The sequence below is a fragment of the Vanessa cardui genome, chromosome 26 (genome assembly GCF_905220365.1).
Source record: "Vanessa cardui chromosome 26, ilVanCard2.1, whole genome shotgun sequence".
Classification (NCBI taxonomy): domain Eukaryota; kingdom Metazoa; phylum Arthropoda; class Insecta; order Lepidoptera; family Nymphalidae; genus Vanessa; species Vanessa cardui.
The window spans coordinates 7,335,274-7,357,391 of NC_061148.1; the positions used below are offsets into that span (position 1 = coordinate 7,335,274).

Sequence of the window (22,118 nt, forward strand, 5' to 3'; positions counted from 1 at the left end):
TACACTAGTTTATTTTATAGTTAAATAAATTAAAATGTAATAGTAACAATATGTTTAAATTGTAATAATTCTATTATTTTTAGTAATGTCAGCAAGGCAAAGATATTTTCTGAAATGCCAAAAATGATTAATTTTATTAAGTTATTCATTTCGGGATATTTACCATGTTTTTTATTTTTGTTCGGTGGATGTCTTATGATTAATCGTAGTCTGAGTCTTATGATTAATTTTATTATAAACTAGTTGATGTCTTCGGCTTTTTCGCGCTTTAGGAGGCGATTGTTTCGTGTTTGGCAAAAAAAGTAGCCCATGTCCTTCCACGGTGTTCAAGTTTGCTTCATAACAAATTTCATTAAATTCGATTCATTGGTTTGGTAATGAAAGAGCGTCAGACAGACAGATAGACAGATTTACTTTCACATTTATAATATTAGTATAGATTATTTATTTATGTGTATGTTAATTAGTTAAAACCATTTAAACCATTTATTTTGCTACACACATACATTACATAGATTATACAGAAGAAAATAATTAAATTTAAAGAACACAGTGTAGGTAGCAAGGGGTTCATCTCAGTATAAGCTGTGCTAATGCACAGCATTGATTTTCAGATGGCCCCTGACTATTTGGTAAACATAAACAAATTTCATATTAATATTTATTTTTTATAACATAATTATTCCTTTATCAGTTCTAGGTATAAAGAGGTTAAAGCAGATAGAGACGATGTTCGTCTCGCGACGTCTGCAAGGCCCCAGGACTCAGGGTCTCAGCGTGGAGACGCTCCTGGATATGTTGCTGGTGCTGTACGATGAGTGCTGTAACAGCAGCCTGAGGCGGGAGAAGGCGATAGCTGACTTCATACAATACGGTAAGCTGTATTATCAAATGTTTAAAAGTGACTGATTTTCTTGCCAGGTCTTAGATGAATATGCATTCCAAACCCGTGGTAACAACATCAACAGCCTGTAAATCCCCACTGCTGGGCTAAAGGCCACCTCTCCCTTTAAGGAGAAGGTTTGGGACATATTCCACCACGCTGTTCCAATGCGGGTTGGTGGAATACACATGTGGCAGAATTTCTATGAAATTTGTCACATGCAGATTTCCTCACGATGTTTTCCTTTACCGCTGAGCACGAGATGAATTATAAAGACAAATTAAGCACACGAATCAGCGGTGCTTGCTTGGGTTTGAACCCGCAATCATCGGTTAAGATGCACGCGTTCTAACCACTGGGCCATCTCTGCTCTTACCCGTGGTAGCTTTACTAAAATAGTTTGTTAAATGACGATTCAAAAGTGCGTATAAAAGCTTACTTGAATGAAGTATATTTTGATTTTATAAATTACCAACATGAGATGTCATTGTAGGCAAATATATGGCCCCTGAAATAAAATGTCCAATTAAGAAAGCTTTTTATTCAGTTGAGTGACTATCAATAATACAATAATTGATCTTTGAAAGCTTTTAATAATACCATCTCTTCAACTGAGCGTAACTTGGGTGTGAGTGAGATCGTCCATAAATCACAATGGGATTGTAATTCAACCAACGTATTTTTTTATTTTATTGAGCTTTTATTAAAGTTAAAAATAGTTCGTACGAAATGCGAATGTACTCACAAAACACCGTGCAGACTCATGAAGAATACTCAAATATATATTTGCTGGTAGGTCTTTGGTGCATGCGCTTCTGGCTAGGTACCACCCGTATCGTCATTATCTATTGGCGGTGGTGATCACTCAGGGTCCTGTGGCTCATCAACCTGTCCGCTTGCCTATTAAGCTATTACATAATATCATAGCAGAGTAAATGGCTTAGAAACGCATAGAAGAGAAACATACTATTTTTCGTGATAAGTTGAACATTAGAGCCTCTGAGAGTAGAGTGAATAAGTTTCTTATGGATGGGCGTGTACCATCTACACTTTCCATGAAGCAAGATGGAGGACAATATATAATTTATTGGTTTTGGGTTATTAATTCGACGTATTCCCGTTAGAAGGTGATAGGGGTGACTGTTTGCAATAGTTTTAACCAAAAATACAAAAAAGAATATTGATTTATTAATGATGTATTGTACACCCCTACCTCTTTCTATATCTGTTTTCCTCTACCTTAAGGTTGCCTGGAAGAGATCGCTGTGTTAGCGATGAGGCCGCCTCTTGTACATCTTTCATCTAACCGTGTATAGACGACCTCCGTGGTCGAGTGGTGTGTACACCGGTTTTCAAGGGTACGCCACTCCGAGGTCCCGGGTTCGATTCCCGGCCGAGACGATATAGATTATCATTAGTTTTCTATGTTGCCTTGGGTCTGGGTGTTTGTGGTACCGTCGTTACTTCTGATTTTCCATAACACAAGTGCTTTAGCTACTTACATTGGGATCAGAGTAATGTATGTGCTGTTGTCTCATATTTATTATATTTATTTATTATTTATATGTGTTTTTTTTTACTGGTGTACAAGAAAGAGTATTTTTTTGATGTATTACAGTGAAACCGGTGGCCACGGCTCTGAAGCGTTTGCGGTTATCCCGCGACGACTTCGAGCTCGTGAAAGTGATTGGACGAGGCGCCTTCGGGGAGGTTTGCGTCGTACGAGCGTCTTTTATGCAGGTGAGTGGATGAGTCATCCGATGAGTATGTTCTGTCCCTTTCTCTCTCTTGCAAAATTACATTCATCCATAAAATAAAAAGAATTATGTGTAATTAATTAATTTTCTATATACGCTTGTCATTCTAATGTTTTCTATACTCTATATACTATTGTATTTGTTATGTTTTTTTAAATTGGGAACTGATTTGGTTTAAGTAAATGCTATTTGATTCATTTCTCCAATATGTTGGTCCCAAATTCGTAATTCATAAGTTTATCAAACGTACATTTATGAATACTTATTAAGGGCGTGGGTATTGGCACCAGTAAAAAAAAAATTAGACTCACTTTATGGAAATTTATTTTATTCGAAATTTAAAATAATTCTATAACTTATTTTTTATTTTTAATATATAAGAACTTGTTAATGAATTGTGTGTTAAGTAGTTATATCATCTATAAAAAAGGTCTTTGTAATGTTTTGGAACAACTGCATTATTTACAGAATGAAGAAAATTTAACACTGCCTCATTGTATACTTTTTATTAACTATATTCCTTTATGTTTTTAGGGCACTGACAGTGGAGCTAATTCAACTGGGACAGCAGTGTCAGCTACAGCGGGGGATAGGGTGTACGCTATGAAGATTTTGAACAAATGGGAAATGCTTAAGGTATATCTCTCTTTGGTTATGTATTCATAATTCATCTCGTGTTCAAAACAAGGGAGGAAACCTGCCTGGTGAATGAGAATCTGCCACATGTATCCATTCATATTAAAAAAGGTGTACTAAGCTAAAATTGTTTGCTCAAAAGACTTTCTCAGTAGTGGGACGGGATGTCTGTTTGTGGACTTCACTTTAAGTTGTTCTTATGTAATTTATTATGATTTTATGAAACAGCAATGTGGGTCCATTTATCACTCACCTATCAATTTTATCTCGTGGAGATATTTTGCCAAAAATTTAAATTTAATTTTTCCTATAATGACGATTATCTAGAGTCAAGATGGCCCAGTGGTTAGAACGAATGCATCTTAACTGATGATTACGGGTTCAAATCCAGGCGAGCACCGCTGATTCATGTGCTCAATTTATCTTTATAATTCATCTCGTGCTCAGCGGTGAAGGAAAACATCGTGTATGTGACAAATTTCATAGAAATTCTGCCACATGTGTATTCCACCAATCCGCATTGGAACAGCGTGGTGGAATAAGTTCCAAACCTTCTCATCAAAAGGAGAGGAGTCCTTTAGCTCAGCAATGAGAATTTACAGGCTGTTGTTGTTGTTGTTGAGGATCTTAAGAGTTTTCTTGAATGAAGTGGTAAATACTTTGATTATATTACAGAGGGCAGACACGGCTTGTTTCCAAGAAGAGCGGGACGTTCTCGTTTTCGGCGACAGGAGATGGATCACCAATTTGCACTACGCTTTTCAGGATGAGCATAATTTGGTGAGCCCTATTATCAAACTGGTTTCCATCCGCAGATACATCCGCATGCTTTCTCCTATATATGTTGATAAGACTTTGGGACTTAAGCTTTTACTCTTTTAAAATAAGTAACCTAAACGATACGACTTAGTTGCCAAATGTAATTTTGACATATGAAAAAATAATTTTTTGTTAATATTACTCAACTCTTAGTCCTAAAAATATATTGATAGAGATGAAGATAGCCAGTACAATCTCTATTAATTTACATTTATTTAAAGTTTACATTGATTTAAGAATTAGTTTTATAGCTCGTATAATTAATCGAATAGAGAATAGTATGAATGATAGTGAGTGTGTGTGGTATGGTCCCCGCAGTACCTGGTGATGGACTACTACTGCGGCGGTGATCTGCTGACGCTGCTATCCAAGTTCGAGGATCGTCTTCCCGAGGACATGGCGCGGTTCTACATCGCAGAGATGGTACTCGCCGTGCAAAGCGTGCACGACTTGCGATACGTGCACAGGTAAACCCGATTGTGTTTCTCACATACATAATTTTTAATTGACTTCAAAGAAAGGGAGGTTCTCAGTTCGATTGTTTGTATGTATGTAGATTCAGGAGAAGGTTAAAGTCTCGACTCGAAAAAAGAAGGTTCTTAGTTTGACCCCGAATGTATTAAATCTTTACAAACGCAACTCCCCCCCTCCCCCGCTTCGTACGTCTAAAACTGTCAGTGCAACTATGTTGTGCAAACCATATAAAGTTTTTTCTTGAATCAATCAGTATATATATTTAAAAAAACTTTATTAAAATCCGTTGTGTGATTTTAAAGATCTAAGCATACATATGGACAGATAGCGGTCAGAGACTTTGTTTTATACTATGTTATGAAGTAAGACAGTCGCAAATAGTCCTGACAGTAAATTATTTTCACACATAGATATTGCATTTATGTGTGTCGTGAATGAAATGTAAATGAATGTATAAACTGTATGTTTCCATGAGATCACAGTTGTGATACTTCCCCCACCACTGTGTCTAAAAACTGAAACCTTCAAACAACACATCAAAAACTGATTCACAATTCAATGCGAGTAGGGCATTAAAATTGATATTCCTATTTATTGATTTAACAACAAATTTAACATATACAGCTATATATAATAACAGCTTTCCCTTTTGAGGAGAAAGTTTGGAACATATTCCACCATGTTGTTCCAATGCGGGTTTATTTATTCAATTGGCCGTAGTATGTATTAAGTATTAACCTTTATTTATCATTTCAGAGACATTAAACCAGACAACGTGTTGCTTGACGCGAGCGGTCACATACGGTTGGCGGATTTCGGGTCCTGTCTGCGATTGGGAGAGGATGGCAAGGTAAACATTATTATTATTGAATTGATTGAGAAAAATCCGGTATTTTTCGGTTTAGTCACTTTGTCGGGACATTCCCGAAGAGATGGCGACGACGCTGGTTTTTCAATTGTTATTCCGGCGCACTTAGAGGTGTGTACTATATATGAATACTAGTAGTCGCTCGTGGCTTCACCCGCGTTTTAGGGTATTGGTTGTCACGTGTCGGGCAGAAAATTACCCTATGTCATTACTTGGAGTTCAAGTTAGCTTCATACCAAATTTCATCAAATTCGGTTCAGCGGTTTCGTCGTAAAAGACCGGCAGACTCTAGAGTTACTTTCACATTTATAATATTAGTATAGATAACGGGTAAATGTTTTTTTTTCAGTGGTCGATAAAAGTGGTCACTTTAACAGTACATACATTTTATAAATCCAAACTCAGCTCGATTAGATATAAATACATTATTTAACATATTTCATTGGCATCATTCCAAGTTGTACAATCAATCACCCTTAATTTTTCATGGTAACCCCGTTAAAAACCCAGATTCTGACCACCGACCGCTCTCTTCTGTTTTTCTTCTTTTATTCTGTCACCTCACAATCTGTCCATCCAATTGGTCGGCCGATCAAAATCTTAACCAGTCAACCACGACGCAACAGTGTTACCATATCTAAATCAGAATAACATAATTAAAATCATCACATAAATAAAAAATATATTCAGAATTAATTAAAAATCATTAGTAATAGTAATTGTCTTCCATCGTCGCCTTCGACCGTATCAGAATGGTAATAGAGAGAACGTGTGAATTGTGTGTCTGTGCAGACATTATGCACAGTAATATTAATATGCAGCACAGTAATCTATTCTCCAGGAGTCGTTTAAGTGATATGAAATATAGTTTTTCTTGTTCTGTAATTGATATTGTTTTTAGGTACAAAGTAATGTAGCCGTTGGAACGCCCGATTATATATCGCCCGAAATTCTAAGGGTGAGTGCACACTATCTACATATTTTTTTGTTTTTGATATTTTTTTAAATAAAATCAAATTTAATTAATAAAAAATATTTTAAAGGCGATGGAAGATGGCCAAGGGCGTTATGGTCCGGAATGTGATTGGTGGTCACTCGGTAAGTGTTAATATAGTATTATACCTAATTAGAGTAATGTCAGAACTAATTTAGTTACTACTTACTAAACTTGTTAAGTATGTCACCATATAAACTCAACTGAAATGATTAATAATGAACTATAATCTGAGGTTTTTTCGTTGATTCCTCTTAGAATTTTCACTGTAAGCAATCAATGGTAGATGTACAGTCGGGGTAAGCAAAGTTTCGTCACCTAAAGATCTATTTTCGTGTGCTCAGTATGAGCGATAATCTTCTTTACCGATCGAGAATGACATACTGCGTCATTTGATGTTTATATTCAAAAGATACTAAGAGTTTAATTAATTTGAAAACTTGACGAAGGTTTTCTTACTCTGACCTACCCTAACCTACCTAATGAAATATTGATTATGATACGTGTATCTGTCTTGTAGGCGTGTGCATGTACGAGATGCTTTTCGGCGAGACGCCGTTCTACGCTGAGTCTCTGGTGGAAACGTACGGCAAGATCATGAACCACGCGCGATGCTTCCACTGCCCGCCGCCCGACGACCACGCAGCGCAGGTGAATCGTTGAATACATCATTCAACAACAACAACAACAGCCTGTAAATTCCCACAGCTGGGCTAAAGGCCTCCTCTCCCTTTGAGGAGAAGCTTTGGCTGTTCCAATGCGGGTTGGTGGAATGTACATGTGGCAGAATTTCTGTGAAATTTGTCAGTTGTCACATGCAGGTTTCCTCACTTAGTTTTCCTTCACCGCTGAGCACTGATTTTACATTGTTAATATTTTAATTAAATTTTTTTTTTATATTTTTCATTATAATTATATTACAAATTACTAGTAGACTTCGCTCGCCTTTTAGGGGTTTGGTTGTCATGTGTTAGACAAAAAAGTAGCCTATGTAATTCCTTGGAGTTCAAATTTGCTTTAAACCAAATTTCATCAAAATCGATTCAGCCGTTTGGTAGTGAGAGAGCGTCAGACAGACAGAGTTATTTTAACATTTAAAGTATTAGTATAGATTAGTACAGATTCAATAACAAAAACAACAACAACCTGTAAATTCCCACTGCTGGGCCAAAGGCCTTCTCTACCTTTCAGGAGAAGGTTTGGAACATATTCCGTCACGCTGTTCCAATGCGGGTTGCTGTAATACACATGTGGCAGAATTTCTATGAAATTTGTCTCATACAGGTTTCCTCACAGTGTTTTCCTTCACCGCTGAGCACGAGATGAATTATAAAGACAAATTAAGCACATGAGTCACCGGTGCTTGCCTGGGTTTGAACTCGCAATCATCGGTTAAGATGCACGCTTTCTAACCACTGGGCCATCTCGACACAGATTCGATATCTCTTTTAAATAAATATTTTATTAATTTTTAAATAATGTATAAATTACAGGTGTCCGAAGAAGCGAAGGATCTCATACGAAGGTTGATATGTTCCTCTGAAACTAGATTAGGTCGAAATGGATTGCAAGATTTTAAGGTACTAGGTTATTATATTGGCTTACTTTATATGATTTATTCAAATCACAGTCCTATTATAAATTTACGTTGTACACAAATAAACTAATTGATGTTATTCATATCTCACTAACCAAGAGCACAGCACAGTATAGTATAATCGTATTTAAATAATTAAAAAAAGTTATTCAATTGTGATCTTAGTGTTAATTTGAATTTGATATCATCACTGAAAAAGACCCTAAATCCTTCAGCATTATATCTCATTTGACGACCTCCGTGGTCGAGTAGTGTGTACACTTGTTTTTATGGGTATGCCAATTCGAGGTCCCGGGTTCGATTTCAAGCCGAGTCGATGTAGAAAAAGTTCATTATCTTTCAATGTTGGTTTGGGTGTATGTGGTCGTTATTTTTGATTTTCCTTTTTCACAAGTGCTTTAGCTACTTACATTGCGATCAGAGTAATGTATGTGATGTTTTCCAATATTTATTTACTTAATTTAATATTCATATCAGTATTATACTTGGTGGTAGGGCTTTGTGCAAGCCCGTCTGGGTAGGTACCACTCACTCATCAGTTATTCTACCGCCAAATAGCAGTACTCAGTATTGTTGTGTTCCGGTCTGAAGGGTGAGTGAGCCAGTGTAACTACAGGCACAAGGGACATAACATCTTAGTTCCCAAGGTTGGTGGCACATTGACGATGTAAGGAATAGTTAATATTTCTTACAGCGTCATTGTTTATGGGTGATGGTGACCACTTACCATCAGGTGGCTCATATGCTCGTCCGCCAATTTATTTTTATTTTTGTGGTATAGGTATACCACAAAAATAAAAATAAATTACGGACTCAAAGATAACTTTGTTCAATTTACATGTATAATTTATTCCCTTTTCAGAGTCACCCGTGGTTCGCCGGTTTGGATTGGGACAGCGTGAGGGAGATGCAGGCTCCCTTCGTGCCCGACGTGTCCAGTCCGACCGACACATCGAACTTCGACGTCGACGACACTGACATACGGTATGTTTCCACCATTATACGGGGTCGTCGTCATGTTCGAATAGTCGTCATGTTCAAATACGAATTCCCACCAGCGTCCCTTCTATGTACAAATAATTAATTAATATGTTGTAATTAATTAATATGTACAACAGATTAAAATACAGCAAAGTGACTTCAAAGTCCTTTCTGGTCATTTTATTTCGGCTGCTTTGAAATATATTTCTAGTTTTTATAAATTTTTGGAAAGCTAAGAAAACAGTTATGTTTTTAAAACAATCTGCAGAATAAGTTTCGTATAGGTTTTTTTAGTTTTTAAGGCATTTTTGAGGTAACAAAATTTTAATAATATTGAAATAATATCGTTTTCCGTCTCCCATTTTTAAATTTGGGCTGATAATGATTCTTTCAATATTCACAAATATCCAGTGTTTATTAGTTTTTATAAATCAGAAGAAGAAAATAGAATTTTATTGATATTTTTTTTTAAATGTATTTTTGAAGTTTCATATTTGACAAATTTTAAAAAAGCTAAAAAAACGTAATAATTCAAATATTGTTCACTTTTGGCTAATACATATGGGGGTTAAATTTATTGTAAATAGTCACCCCTATCACCTCCTAGCGAATATACGTCGAATTACCTATAACTTTGTATATAGTTGAAAGAGCTTTCAAATTAATTATATTTTTTTTTAAATTAACGTATGTAGTTATTTTTATTATAACAGTTATTACTTAAGGGATGTTTGCTAGTATTTTATTTTTATTCGATGGAGCATATAGAGCGTTATCCACGAATGCCTTGTTCCACCGAATAAAAAAAAAAAAACATGTTAAATAATTATTTAAGTTCTACAAAATTCGTATTCGTATTTGGTTTTTGTGCTCCACTGTAATGTCGGGCGCGCTCCACGTGCGTGTCGTGTGATCATGTGCGCGTGCGCAGGCTGTCGGAAGCGGTGCCGCCGCCGCGCGCGTCGACTGCGTTCTCGGGTCTGCACCTGCCGTTCGTCGGCTTCACGTTCACGGCGGGCTCGCGCCTGTGCGACCTGGGCGCGCCCGCGCCCCTCAGCCCCGCCAAGAACGCCACCAAGCAGGTGCGCGCACGCACACACGCACACGCACACACGCGCACAAACACACACACACACAGACACAGACACACACGGGACTGCAGTCACGTTCGATTCTGTGTTGTATTGTTGTAATTTAATGTTGTCTTAAATTTTCGCGATTATTACACATTCAAATAAAACTAGTTATAACGGATATACGGATTTACCAGTCTACCCGTGACCACGAACGCTGTAAAGTGCTCGAAACGTCGGGATGTCAAAAACAATTAATATACGCGATTCAAATACGTTATAACTAGTTTTATTTAGTTGTAATTTTGTCGTCCATTATCTGGTAATCTTCGGCCACTGTAAATCAATTGAAGGTGTTCGTTTCTTAAATTAATATTTATACTTTTAATTAACATTCATATATAGGAGTCGTACAAACAGCATACGATAAAAGATCAACCGATGTTATCTATATTATCTTGATGGACTATAAATCATTATGCTACAGTTCGTGCATTCGCCTGTATGTAGGAGTAGAAATGAAAGCACAATTTATTTTTCGTAAATAGCCTATTTGACAATGCGAAAAATAAATTGTAAATTATTGTAACCAGTTCGTAAATAGCCTATTTGACAATGCGAAAAATAAATTGTAAATTATTGTAACCAGTGTATATTATGAGTCTAAAAATGGTTATTTACTAGCGAAACTTTAAAATAATACTTAATTTATTCAAAAATCCATAAATAAAAATGCATTTTCTCAAACGTTTGTCACGTGACACAAAAGGCTTTGCAGCGCCATATAGTCCAAGTAGAGTTTTCGCGCGCTATTTAAATATGGAATTTTTAATATGATATTTTTCGACAAATACGTACTAGAACTAAAAAAATCAACGTTTACTGGGTTCCTTAACTTCCACTAAATAATATGAAACGGATTTTAAAAACCAGTCAAATAGCCTATTGTCACGTCGTAACGTGCGCGCACCTCCATACATATTCACGGACTCGACAAGAGTGACGAAACAGTCACCGTGACAAAAGTTACCAGTGCGCGCTAGTTCTAAGACATCACGAAAAATGGAGTATTGATGATCCAGAGGAACTAATCTGCGTTTACCTTACTTATTCACGAACAATATCCTGCATGAATGTAAATCATATTTATTGTGATAACCCGTCAGGCGCCGTCCAATGCGAGCGACCGTGCAGCGCTGAAAGCGCTGGAGCGCGAAAACGCACTGTTGGCTCAGACTATCGCCGAACTGCGCCGACCCGCCGCCGACGCCCCCGACGCGGATCCACGTATGCACACTACTATTCTCTGACATTTACCAACAACAACAGCCTGTAAATTCCCACTGCTGGGCTAAAGGCCTCCTCTCCCTTTGAGGAAGGTTTGGCTGTTCCATTGGTGGAATACACATGTGGCAGAATTTCTATGAAATTCGTCACATGCAGGTTGCCTCACGATGTTTTGCTTTACCAAGCACGAGATGAATTATAAAGACGAATTAAGCACATGAATCAGCGGTGCTTGCCTGGGTTTGAACCCGCGATCATCGGTTAAGATGCACGCTTTCTAAACACTGGGCCATCTCGCCATTTACCAATCATTTCTATTGGTATCCATGTGAGTTTTCTTTTCTGTTCTATTCGATAGTTTATTAAAATGTCACTTTGAACATTTCAGACGATGTGACGCAACTGAAGGAGGAAATATCGACACTCTCGCAACGGAACACCGAATTGGAGACGCAGCTCCGGCGTTTCGAACAACTGAACGCATCGATCGGTTCTCAGGTAATGTCTGTAAAAATTAAATTTATTATCTGTGTGAAATGACATTTGATAAGATATGATGGGATTAGAGATGGAGATGAAAGGAAGAGACGAAACACGGCACCAATTCCAGATAAAAGGAATTAAGTGTCTGGTATTAAACTAATTTTCGTCAGCGAATTCGCCCGCGTTTAACCGCGACTAAGATTTAAGGTATAAAATGTCCTTTGGGGTTAAAAGTTTTTTCGTCAGAAATGTCATCAAATTCGGTCCGTGGTTCGGTCAGTGGTTTGGCCGTGAAAGCGTAACACACAGTCAGACAGAGTTACTTTCATATTTGTAATTTTAGTATTGTCTCTTCTTAAAGGAAATATCGTCGTCGCCACAAGAACTAGCGACGCGCGTGAAAGAGTTGGAGATCTTGATCAACGCAATGAATATAGAAAAGGAGGAACTCGTTAAAGACAAGACTGATTCCATCGAAAAGCTACGGTTACAGGTAAATTGAATTTAGTTGAATCATTTTAGATCTTTATATGTATGCATTACTCGCTCTATCTCATCTAATCTCCTTTAAAAAAAAATACTATGTATATTGCTATCTCTTTCTCACAAAAGCCTATTGAAAATAAGTCCAGCTTAAGTCCTGTTTCAAGGTCATCTCATCTGAATTGGATAGAGTTTTGTTTCCTAATGTCAAAGATTGTAATAACATTTGTGTATGTCGTCCATTATCAGCTCAGCTAGAGTTGTTTCATTGCTCTTCTCATTCTTGTTCCAAATTGATAAGAAATCTACAAATGGAGAAATATGAGCTTAGAAATAATAGTCTTACTTATTTAAAGGCGATGTATCTTTAATTTCAGTCTAAAAAATGTCCAAAGTTTTCGAAGGTTTATCTTGATGATAAAATAATTGTGTTGAATTTTTATGGCTTATTTTTTTTTTATGTTTTAAAACATTGTGTTTTTTTTAATAACTAGGTGTCATGAGTGTAATTGTATGTTATTAACTACCTGTGTTGTTTTTTTTGTTTTTAAGACCTATATGAGCTAAGGTCGGATGTGCTAACAAATGCTTAACAATTTCATCTCTAGGATAAAGAGTTGAAAGACGCGGTGACACAACGAAAGCTCGCGATGACCGAGTACAACGAAGTGACGGATAAGTTGTCTGAGCTGAGGCAGCAGAAGCAGAAGCTGTCACGACAGGTTGGTTTCGGATGTTATCGTGTATGACCGAAGCATTATGGCAAGAAAATGAAAACTGTTTCTATATAATTGTTTGCTTGATACTTCAATTTTATTTATGCCAATGATCATGACGTGTTAATCAAATCAAAATATACTTTATTCAAGTAGGCTTTTATAGGTACTGATGAATTATCCTTGAACAATTATATCAGTACTATTTTCACTAATCTTATATGTGAAGATATTATAATAATAACCGGTTCGGAAAGTAGATTCTACCGAAAAGAACCGGCAAGAAACTCAGTAGTTACTCTTTTTCAACATTTAAAAATACAGTCATTATAGTTTAGTTTATTTATTGTAGTTAATACAATTATATATGTATGTAACTTATCCTGCCTGGAAGTGAACAGAAATCTTGTATTGAATAATAGAAATACTTACGACCTTTGATCCTGAATATTAATTAAGTAATGGTATGTCTTCCAGGTACGCGATAAGGAAGAAGAACTAGAAGTAGCGATGAGCAAGATCGACGCGCTGCGGCAAGACATCCGGCGAGCGGACAAGGCGCGCCGCGACTTAGAGGCGCGACTCGACACCGCGCTCGCCGAGGCCACCAAGGTACTGACGCAGCTTTGTTTTGATTATTAAAGGAATCCAGCTATTAATCTCACCATAACTGAAGCGTGAGCTAAAATCGAAGGCAGATTGTCTTAAATTTTCGCGATTACACATTGAAATAAAACTATAGTCTGTTCGCGTTAAGAATACAGTGAGTTGTCATTGTTTACCGGCCTGACTCCGCCCCCTTTGACCAATCAAATCTTTTCAAATTACAAAGTCAAGTTCACATTTAATAAATTTTTAACTGATATTTTTATAATTTATATATCTATATTTAATTTATTCAAGCTGTACACGTAATAATTAATGTAACCAATAGCTACTAGATGACGTTATGGCAAAATATGTAAATTTCTACATCGCGATGGCAAGATTCAAAAACGATTGTATATAGTGTTAAGAATTTTGTTGATTAAACACCCCCATTCGATTTTTTACTTTAAAGTGTATTTTTTAAATTAATTATACCTAGTCTTTAAAACAAATACAATTTGTTGGAATTTTTACACAAATATGCATACACCTTCACCCTGCTATTAAAAAAGATTTGATTGGTCAGGGGGCGGAGTAAAGCCGGTAAACAATGACAACTCACTGCATTCTTAACGCGAACAAACTATAGTTATAACGCGATTCAAATCAGACAAATGCCACCTTAGTCTACCCGTGACCACGAATGCTGTAAAGTGCTCGAAACGTCGGGTTGCTAAAAATAATTAATATACGCGATTCAAATCCGTTGTAACTAGTTTTATTTCGAAGGAAGATTTATTTGCTTTATGAAATAGATGTACGGACGAGTAAATGAGCTATTTGATGGTAAGTGGTCATCACGACCCATACACAATTACGTCCTTCTTACGTCTACAACGTGCCATAAACCCAGTGTTAAGTATTTATGCCTCTTGTCTTGACTTGTCCTTCAAATGGAACCCATCAATACTAAGTGTTGCAGCTAGTCGATAGAATTTATGAGAGGGTTGTGCTTTTGACATGGGTTTGTACATAACCTAAGGGTATATGTAATAAGACAAAGCTCATTTTGCCAACATAGCTCAAATTAAGTAGCCTTTGTTACAATGAATATGTGTTGCGGCGCTTCACTATATATCGTCGCGGGGTGCGGGGACGCGCCTACCAACTATCTCACTTGTCGTTCGATTCGCGTGCGCGACACATCAATTCATCATCTCATAATTATTATTAATACAAGTATTGATTATCCAAAGTCTTCGATAACCTCTTGTTTGTTGAAACACCGGCTCCCAGTATAAACACATTTTGGCCGCAACTGTTGACATACCGGGAGCCGGTATGGCTAAGTGTGTTCTGTTATTCGCTCTGAAGTACCCTTTGTTGAAAGTTTATATATTAGCTATGATTGAGTATTTATATAGAAATGGTTGAAAGTGAATAAAGATTATTCAATTTACAATAAGACTCATAACTTGAATTGACTTGATTCGTACTAAATACGGAGAAAATCTAGTTACAATAAAAGTCTGTCTCAAAATTGGACTGTCTGTTGACCATACCGGCTCCCGGTATAACGGGTAACACAAGGTGGGCTAATGTCATTTAACATACGATAGGTTATTTTTACAACCACAAAAGCAGCTATCGAAGCTAACAATATGTTATGTAATGATGTGTGTGTGTGTGTGTGTGTTGCAGGAGCGTAAGTTGCGCGAGGAGAGTCTGCGTCTGCAGCGTGTGGAGGCTGGCGAGACGGGCGGCTCGGCCGCCGACGTCGCCAAGTTGCAGGCCGACATCGAGACGCTCGAAGTAATACCATTTCCCTTTCGCATGGCGTTATAAAATACCCCAAGACAAGTAGTCTATTGTATCTTTATATAATATTTATAGCCCTCGCTTAATGCTTTGAGAATATATTTACCAATGGGTAAGGTTCAGTTAAAAAAGGATCAAGATCCTTAGTGAGTCTATCAATGATAGGAGATAAGAAAAAAAACTTGATATGACCTTGAATTGAAATTAAATCATTGGTCAATCTAAATTAGTTTATGTTAATCACTGTGGATTTTCGGAATGTAATTTGATATGTCGGCAAACGTTAAATTCAAGTAAATAGAAGTATTTATGTGATACACCTGAGCTATTAAAAATTATCAACTCAATTTCGGAGAGTCCGCAGCGTGGAGATCGTAATGTATGCGTGTCGGCAGGCGCAGTACTCGGAGTCGCTGGCGCAACAGCAGGCTCGCTTCGCGGCCGAGCTGGCGGCGCTGCGCGAACAGCTGCACGACGCCGACGCGCGCACCGCGCGACTCAACAGAGAGGTATAGACAACAGACACTCTATACGGTCATAAGACAGACACTCTATACGATCATATCGATCGGTCCAGTCGTTACAAAGATTAGCCGGAACAAACAGATAGACCGACACGCACACTGCACGCTCTATACGATCACTATGGAATGACGGACGCTTCGACGGTTATAGATATATAAATACGCTATATGCCCGCGACGTTGTCCGCCGTTGAATTTAATTGTAGCCTAAGTTACTCCGCTATTTGCCAGTGAAAGTCCCGTCAGAATCGGTTCAGCCGTTCCATAGATTAGCCGGAACAAACAGATAGACCGACACGCAAACTGCACGCTCTATACGATCACTATATCATGACAGACGCATCGTCGGTTATAGATATATAAATACGCTATATGCCCGCGACGTTGTCCGCCGTTTTGAATATAACAAAAAAATATGTTATTGTAGCCTAAGTTACTCCCTATTATATGAGTTATTTGCCATTGAAAGTCCCGTCAAAATCGGTCCAGTCGTTCCAGAGATTAGCCGGAACAAACAGACAGATCAACAAAAATTGTAAAAAATGACATTTTGGTATATGTACCGTGTGTGAATACTTATGCATTGAATAAAAAAGGGCTATTTTAATATTACAATCTTGGTGGTCGGCCTTTGTATAAACCCGTCTGGGTAGGTACCACCCACTCATCAGTTATTCTACCGCCTAATAACAGTACTCAGTATTGTTGTGTTCAGGTTTGAAGGGTGAGTGAGCCAGTGTAACTACAGGCACAAGGGACATAACATCTTAGTTCCCAAGGTTGGTGGCGCATTGACGATGTAAGGAATAGTTAATATTTCTTACAGCTTCATTGCCTATGGGTAATGGTGACCATCAGGTGGCCCATATATGCTCGTCCGCCAACCTATAGCATAAAAAATATATTATATGTAATATAATTGATTTCATTATTATTCTTCACTTTTTAATGATACAAGTTTTAGTATAATATCTCTTATAATTTTTTTATATTTCCAGTTGCAAGCGTCGAAGGAGAAGTTAGAAAACCGTCGATTGGAACAGCTGAACGATAGCGAGGACAAACAAATGCTCATCAACGAAAACAGGAAGCTCGCTAAGGATCTCGATGCGGTAAGTTATGTTGAAATAATGCAAAAACTCTCCGCACTATCAATACTTTATCTCTCCTGAAGTGGTTCACGATCCTTCCAATTCGACGATTAAAAAATTTTTTTTACGTAGCCTAAGTTACTCCCTATTGTATCAGCTATCTGCCAGTGAAAGTCCCGTCAAAATCGGTCCAGCCGTTCCAGAGATTAGCCGGAACAAACAGATAGACCGACACGCACACTGCACACACTATACGATCACTATAGCATGACGGACGCATCGACGGTTATAGATATATAAATACGCTATATGCCCGCGACGTTGTCCGCCGTTGAATTTAATTAAAAATGTGTTATTGTAGCCTAAGTTACTCCCTATTATATCAGTTATCTGCCAGTGAAAGTCCCGTCAAAATCGGTCAAGTCGTTCCAAAGATTAACCGGAACAAACAGATAGACCGACACGCACACTGCACACACTATACAATCATTATATCATGACGGACGCATCGACGGTTATAGATATATAAATACGCTATATGCCCGCGACGTTGTCCGCCGTTGAATTTAATAAAAAACTTACTTAACTTACTCTAACATTAAATACTAGATTTAATGTTCACACGCCCCTCCTCCGACTGTAGCAACATCCGGTTTTGATTTATTTAAAAAACAATTTAGTTTAGTCAAAACCGGATGCTGACAATCAACGTAAATTGTAACAACTATTTAAATCGAATTATTTATGCTGATAATACTTTAATACATTAAAACAATAAAATATGATCATATTAAAATAAATATGCTAACAGTTACTTATTCTGACTTTATTCAAATTGGAAACAAAGAGTGTACCAGGCTTAGATGAAAAATAACTAACCATAGGAACAATAAGATGTGATTGGCTCACAAAACAATACTAAAGTATCGCATATTGCCCGTAGAACTTGATAAATAGGTGGTACCCTGCTGAATACCCAGACAAGCCGTGCCTTTTCTTTGTTGTATATAAACACAATATCATACTAATAATCAGTGTAATATTTAACGGGTAACCCTTTCGTTTGTACTCTCATATCCCTTTTATTTAGTATTTATTGTTCCATAACAAAGGGTTATATATAGTGTTATATTAGTGTTATATATGTGTTATATTAGTGTTATATTATTTAAGGTTTATTTATAGTGTTATATATGTATATATCTATAAATATCGCAGCTATACAATATAATTTTTTTCCACAGATGGCAGATAACGGTAGAAGATGGCAAACTGAAAGGCGACAGCTGGAATTGGAGTTAGATGAGCTGCGCGCCAAACGCGATTCCATGCAACACTGGGAGACTCAGGTCCGTAGCCAGGGTTGCCAATGCCTATTCACCTAATTCTGGGGAAATTCTTAGCGAAATTCCCCAAAATTCTTTAGTTTACTGTTACTGAGATGATTAATGTCTATATATAGACATTAATCATGACTAGTCTGGTGTTTTTACTACCATGCTAACTAATAATCGACTACAATTTCAATTATTGTACTAACTTAAAAACGGGTAAACAATCAATTACCGATCGTTTTGGTTTAAAACGCATAAGTATAAATTCCCCTCATTTTCCCCACATACCAATTCCCGATCGACTTGCGATTCTCCGCAATTTGGGGAATTCCCTACACAATATCCAAGTATTACTTCATCTATATAGTAGTTTCTCCCCTGGGTTATATTTGTGGGATGTAGGGTTGAAAGAAACAACGAAATATCCACAATTTATGTATATTTTTTGTTTGCCATCTTGCCTCCTTTGCTTACCTCTCGCTCACGCCTAAATAATTCTCTGTCATGCTGTCTCTGTCATCCTTACAATATTATTCTCTCGCTCTTACATTGTACCTCTCAATCACACACCTAACATTCCCACACATCAGATTCTTGTTTATTTATGATAAGAAAAATAGGATACTTCGGAGTGTAGTTGGTTCTCTTACGAACACTAAATGGTCTTTAATAATTTCAAATAGATTGCTGATATAATCCGCTGGGTGGCTGACGAGAAAGAGGCTCGAGGGTATCTGCAAGCGCTGGCTACGAAGATGACCGAAGAATTAGATTATCTGAAACATGGTAAGTTTAATATTCAAATGGACAGTTTTGTTTCAGAGGAATAAGTAAGTGATAGTTGTAATCGTTTTTAATATTGAAAAACTGTATTGAGTTGTTAATAGCCTACTAATGATTCCTATGAACTGGACCTCTCAAATATAAAAAAAAGTGGACAGTTGATGTTAAGTGCACATTTACCATGGGGTCAAAATTAAAATCAATAAAAAATATATATAGTCTTGAAGGAGTGTAAAGTATAAATTTAAATCGTATAACTATGAATACACTAATGATATATAAACATCTAATAGTGGGATTAATTTGTCACTTTAGTTTAATTTTTTGGTCATTCGTGTTGTAAGGAACAATGTTTGCACTTTCGCTCAAAATAACACGACACGAGAGACGCAAAGTGGTAGATTAGCACGTATAGTACGACACAAATTAGATGTAGCATCGGAAAATGCAATGGAATAAAAATAAAACCGATTACTGTCGATTTACGTCACCAATAGAAATAGCTCCCTATCGCGCCATTCGACGCTATTCGTTGCTATAGATTCACGCGTCAGAGAAAACAAGTGCATGTAAATCGACGCGTCAAATTGACGAAATATATTCGGTCATATGATATTACAAGTTATTACCTTTGTGCAAAGATCATATTCGCATGAGAAATAAATATAGATAATTTGGGATACCGTACTCAATTCGAATGTGATCGGTTTTACGAATATTGCCGATGCGACATCTAAGTTGTGTCGTACTATAGCACTTGCTGAACGCTTCGGGAATAATTATGTTTGTCACTTGGTGGACACAAAGATTTATTCGATAAACAAATATGACCTTGAATTGAAATAACACGATTGGTCATTTGATATCTCGAAGTTAAATTCAAATAAATAAAAGCAAGAAAGTTGGACGCGTGCATTATTGAGTGTCATTAGGAGTTACTTGGTGGTAGGGCTTTGTGCCCGTCTGGGTAAGTGGATAGTGCTTTGGGTGAGTTTTGTGTGTGTCCGCAGCGAGCGCGGGGCGCGGGGCGCCGCCGTCGCCGGCGGGCGCGGGGGGCCCGGGGGGCCCGGGGGGTGCGGGGGGCTGGCGCAACCGTCGCTCGCAGAAGCTGGACAAAATGGAGATCCTCACTCTGCAGTCGTCGCTGCACTCCGAGATACAAGCCAAGCAGGCAGTCGCCGAGGAGCTGTCCCGCACGCGCGCCGAGCTGCTCGCCAGCCAGAGGTATGACACGATGATAGGGCTCCTGGCAGTCGAGATGGCCCAGTGGTTAGAACGCGTGCACCTTAACCGATGATTGCGGGTTCAAACCCAGGCAAGCACCGCTGATTCATGTGCTTAATTTGTCTTTATAATTCATCTCGTGCTCGGCGGTGAAGGAAAACATCGTGAGGAAACCTGCATATGACAAATTTAATAGAAATTCTGCCACATGTGTATTCCACCAACCCGCATTGGAACAGCGTGGTGGAATATGTTCCAAACCTTCTCCTCAAAGGGAGAGGAGGCCTTTAGCCCAGCAGTGGGAATTTACAGGCTGTTGTTGTATGTCTCCTGGACTTGGATTTGTTTTAAATGCATGAGTATATTAATTTGATTGTTAATCGATTTTTAATCGATTCGCTATCGAGTTTATATATCGGATTAGAAGCTCTATTTTTGAAACTGAAAAATAATAAACTTCAAATCTAAGTTGATCGAGTATTAGTGCTTGACAGACAATCTCAACTCTCAAGTCTCTTACAGACAATCTTTATCAGACAATCAATATTAATGGTCGTAATATTTTATTGATAAGTTCTTGTATGAAAAAGATCAAAAACAGAGCACGATAATAAATTTGAGAAATATAGAGACAAAAACAATAAAATGCATCTATAAACTTATATAGAACTTTATATTTTGATAACATGCCATCATCGAGTGAGTAATACTACCTCGGTAACGATTAATACGAAAACTAATTAGACTTATAATCCCAGGGAGCTAATGGAGACCCGGCAGCGTCTCGACACGCTCGCGCACGACATGAAGCGCAAGGAGCAACACATACGAGACATACAAGCGAAACTCGACCAACCCCATCAACCGTCCAACTCCTGTGAGTATGCCGACACCATTACCACAAACGATCACCTACACACACATACATATCCTCATCTATTTATAGTACGACACAACTTAGATGTAGCATCGGCAAAATTCGTAAAAACCGATCACATCCGAATTGAGTACGCTATCCCAAATTATCTATATTTATTTCTCATGCGAATATGATCTTTGCGCAAACGTAATAACTTGTAATATCATATGACCTAATATATTCGTCAATTTGACGCGTCGATTTAGATGCACTTGTTTTCTCTGACGCGTGAATCTATAGCGACGAATAGCGTCGAATGGCGCGATATCCCTATCGCGCCTATCGCTATTTCTATTGGTCGTGTAAATCGGCAGTAATCGGTTTTATTTTCATTTCATTGCATTTTCCGATGCTACATCTAATTTGTGTCGTACTAAACATTTATTTTTAAAATTAATTAACAGTTTATATATTTATCATATATAAAATCTTTTTTTTTTTTTTACTTTAATCTTAGTTCATTATTTAAGTATATAAAATTACTCATATTATTTTCGTAGATCAATACACTTCATACACATACAATTATACACATATTTCAGATTCTTATCGTCCAAGTTATCTTGGTATAGCAATAATTGTGTTAAAACTATGTACGTATAATACGAGCACATAATATATAGATAGATTATAATACGTTTATTTAGTGCACCTTTTCTTTTTGTTTTCGTTACATGTTACCGCACAATCCCATCCAATACACACATACGTGAAATGTATATCCGTGACGTCACGGAAACCAACCAAATGTCAAAATGGAAATGTTGGATCCATCCACAAAGTCCA

At 37.4% G+C, this 22,118-nt stretch overlaps 1 protein-coding gene across 1 annotated transcript in view; it reads left to right on the top strand.

Moving 5' to 3' along the window:
• Positions 1 to 22,118, top strand: part of LOC124540707 (serine/threonine-protein kinase MRCK beta) — a 52,027-nt gene that overhangs the window by 9,048 nt on the left and 20,861 nt on the right. Inside the window, exons 3-26 of the mRNA XM_047118385.1 lie at positions 695 to 874; positions 2,502 to 2,623; positions 3,175 to 3,276; positions 3,952 to 4,056; positions 4,414 to 4,562; positions 5,326 to 5,419; positions 6,339 to 6,395; positions 6,481 to 6,535; positions 6,952 to 7,082; positions 7,925 to 8,011; positions 8,891 to 9,012; positions 9,941 to 10,091; positions 11,249 to 11,369; positions 11,758 to 11,867; positions 12,214 to 12,345; positions 12,944 to 13,057; positions 13,529 to 13,663; positions 15,341 to 15,451; positions 15,853 to 15,966; positions 16,980 to 17,093; positions 18,317 to 18,421; positions 19,090 to 19,192; positions 20,200 to 20,413; positions 21,172 to 21,290. Of these exons, the coding sequence (XP_046974341.1) occupies positions 695 to 874; positions 2,502 to 2,623; positions 3,175 to 3,276; positions 3,952 to 4,056; positions 4,414 to 4,562; positions 5,326 to 5,419; positions 6,339 to 6,395; positions 6,481 to 6,535; positions 6,952 to 7,082; positions 7,925 to 8,011; positions 8,891 to 9,012; positions 9,941 to 10,091; positions 11,249 to 11,369; positions 11,758 to 11,867; positions 12,214 to 12,345; positions 12,944 to 13,057; positions 13,529 to 13,663; positions 15,341 to 15,451; positions 15,853 to 15,966; positions 16,980 to 17,093; positions 18,317 to 18,421; positions 19,090 to 19,192; positions 20,200 to 20,413; positions 21,172 to 21,290 (2,847 nt within the window). The remainder of the gene's footprint in view (positions 1 to 694; positions 875 to 2,501; positions 2,624 to 3,174; positions 3,277 to 3,951; positions 4,057 to 4,413; positions 4,563 to 5,325; positions 5,420 to 6,338; positions 6,396 to 6,480; positions 6,536 to 6,951; positions 7,083 to 7,924; positions 8,012 to 8,890; positions 9,013 to 9,940; positions 10,092 to 11,248; positions 11,370 to 11,757; positions 11,868 to 12,213; positions 12,346 to 12,943; positions 13,058 to 13,528; positions 13,664 to 15,340; positions 15,452 to 15,852; positions 15,967 to 16,979; positions 17,094 to 18,316; positions 18,422 to 19,089; positions 19,193 to 20,199; positions 20,414 to 21,171; positions 21,291 to 22,118) is intronic.